Source organism: Fulmarus glacialis, unplaced genomic scaffold, assembly GCF_000690835.1.
Source record: "Fulmarus glacialis isolate BGI_N327 unplaced genomic scaffold, ASM69083v1 scaffold18875, whole genome shotgun sequence".
In the NCBI taxonomy this organism is placed as follows: domain Eukaryota; kingdom Metazoa; phylum Chordata; class Aves; order Procellariiformes; family Procellariidae; genus Fulmarus; species Fulmarus glacialis.
In genome coordinates this window covers 1-1257 of record NW_009212524.1, presented here as the reverse complement: position 1 = coordinate 1257, position 1257 = coordinate 1, and the positions used below count along the sequence as shown (strand labels likewise).

General features: G+C 63.6%; 1 protein-coding gene across 1 annotated transcript in view; it reads left to right on the top strand.

Moving 5' to 3' along the window:
• Positions 1 to 1253, top strand: part of LOC104076899 (myotubularin-related protein 5-like) — a gene marked incomplete at both ends in the record, with an annotated part of 3948 nt that extends 2695 nt beyond the window's left edge. Inside the window, 3 exons of the mRNA XM_009577918.1 lie at positions 306 to 539; positions 763 to 873; positions 1068 to 1253. Coding sequence (XP_009576213.1) covers positions 306 to 539; positions 763 to 873; positions 1068 to 1253 — 531 coding nt within the window. The remainder of the gene's footprint in view (positions 1 to 305; positions 540 to 762; positions 874 to 1067) is intronic.
• Between the last annotated feature and the right edge of the window lie 4 nt (positions 1254 to 1257).

The window sequence follows — 1257 nt, the reverse complement described above, 5'->3', positions numbered from 1 at the left end:
CAGGGGGCTGCTCTCTGCCGATGCGGCCGAGCTGCTCAGAGCTCTCGTTTGGTCTGGGCTCCATCTTGGCCAAAGCTGGGAGCAGCTCTGCCTTTCTCCACCCCAGCATTGCCTTTTCCTGACCAGCCCGCAGCCTTCCAGCCTCAGCTGCTCTTGTTACTGGTTAGAAAGCATCGCCCTTGGGGAAACCTTGTTGTGAAGAGACTTATTTCCCATCTGGACAGATTGTCCCTGCAGCATGGCCAGGGACGTGTCCTGCCTGGACACTGCTGCCCTTCCTGAGCATAACCCTGCTTCTTCCACAGGTGCTAAGGCCGTACAGCAACATTTCCAACCTGAAGGTATGGGATTACTATACGGAGGAGACTCTTTCCGAGGGCCCCTCCTATGACTGGGAGCTGGCGCAGGGGCAGCCGGAGCACGTGGAGGAGGCGGATCGGCAGGACACCAGTGCCCCCCAGACGAAGCGCAAGATCATCTGGCCGTGCTACGACAACCGCAGCCGCGTGGAGCCCGACGCCATCTCCAAACTGCTGGAGGTGAGCGAAGCTGGCGGCGGCATCATCTATGCGTTGCTTCTGGGTTTGGCCCTGGCCTAGGCTCCCCATGATGACCCCACGGGTGGGACACTGCCCCGCGCACACAGTGGGACAGGGTTGTGGCAAGGTTGGAGTCGGTTGGGTCCCTGGGACAGGGATAGTGGTCCCATGGGGTCCCAGGGGTCTTGTCCCCTGCTGGGATGATAACTGAATCCCCCCGCAGGAGCTGCACAACCTGGAGATGGAGCTGGGGCAGGTCCCGGAGCGCTGGAAGGACACATGGGACAAGGTTAAAGCTTCCCAGCGCACCGAGGCGCGGCAGGAGGGCAGCCGGGTAGGTTTGGGTGCTGTGTGACGGCTGCCAGTGTCTGAGGGGGTTGGCTTTGCCCGAGGGTCCCCTGACCGAAGCGGGTATTTGCTCCCACAGCCTGGGGCCAAGGAGGGGTGCTGGTGCTCGGCCCCCAGGCTGGGTGTGCCCGAGGGGTGCAGGGCCATCCTCCCCCTCACACTGTGCTCTGCTCCCCGCAGACCCCCAGCTCCCTGCTGATGTCCTCCGGCCTCTCCCACCACCGGCGCTCGCTGGGCGTGTACCTGCAGGAGAGCGGGGTGGGCTCTACCCTCAACCTCAGCCTCGACAGTGACACCAGCAGCACCTCCACCCCCTCCAGCGGGAAGCAGGGCGGCCGCAAGAGCACCAGCACGCTCTACAGCCAGTTCC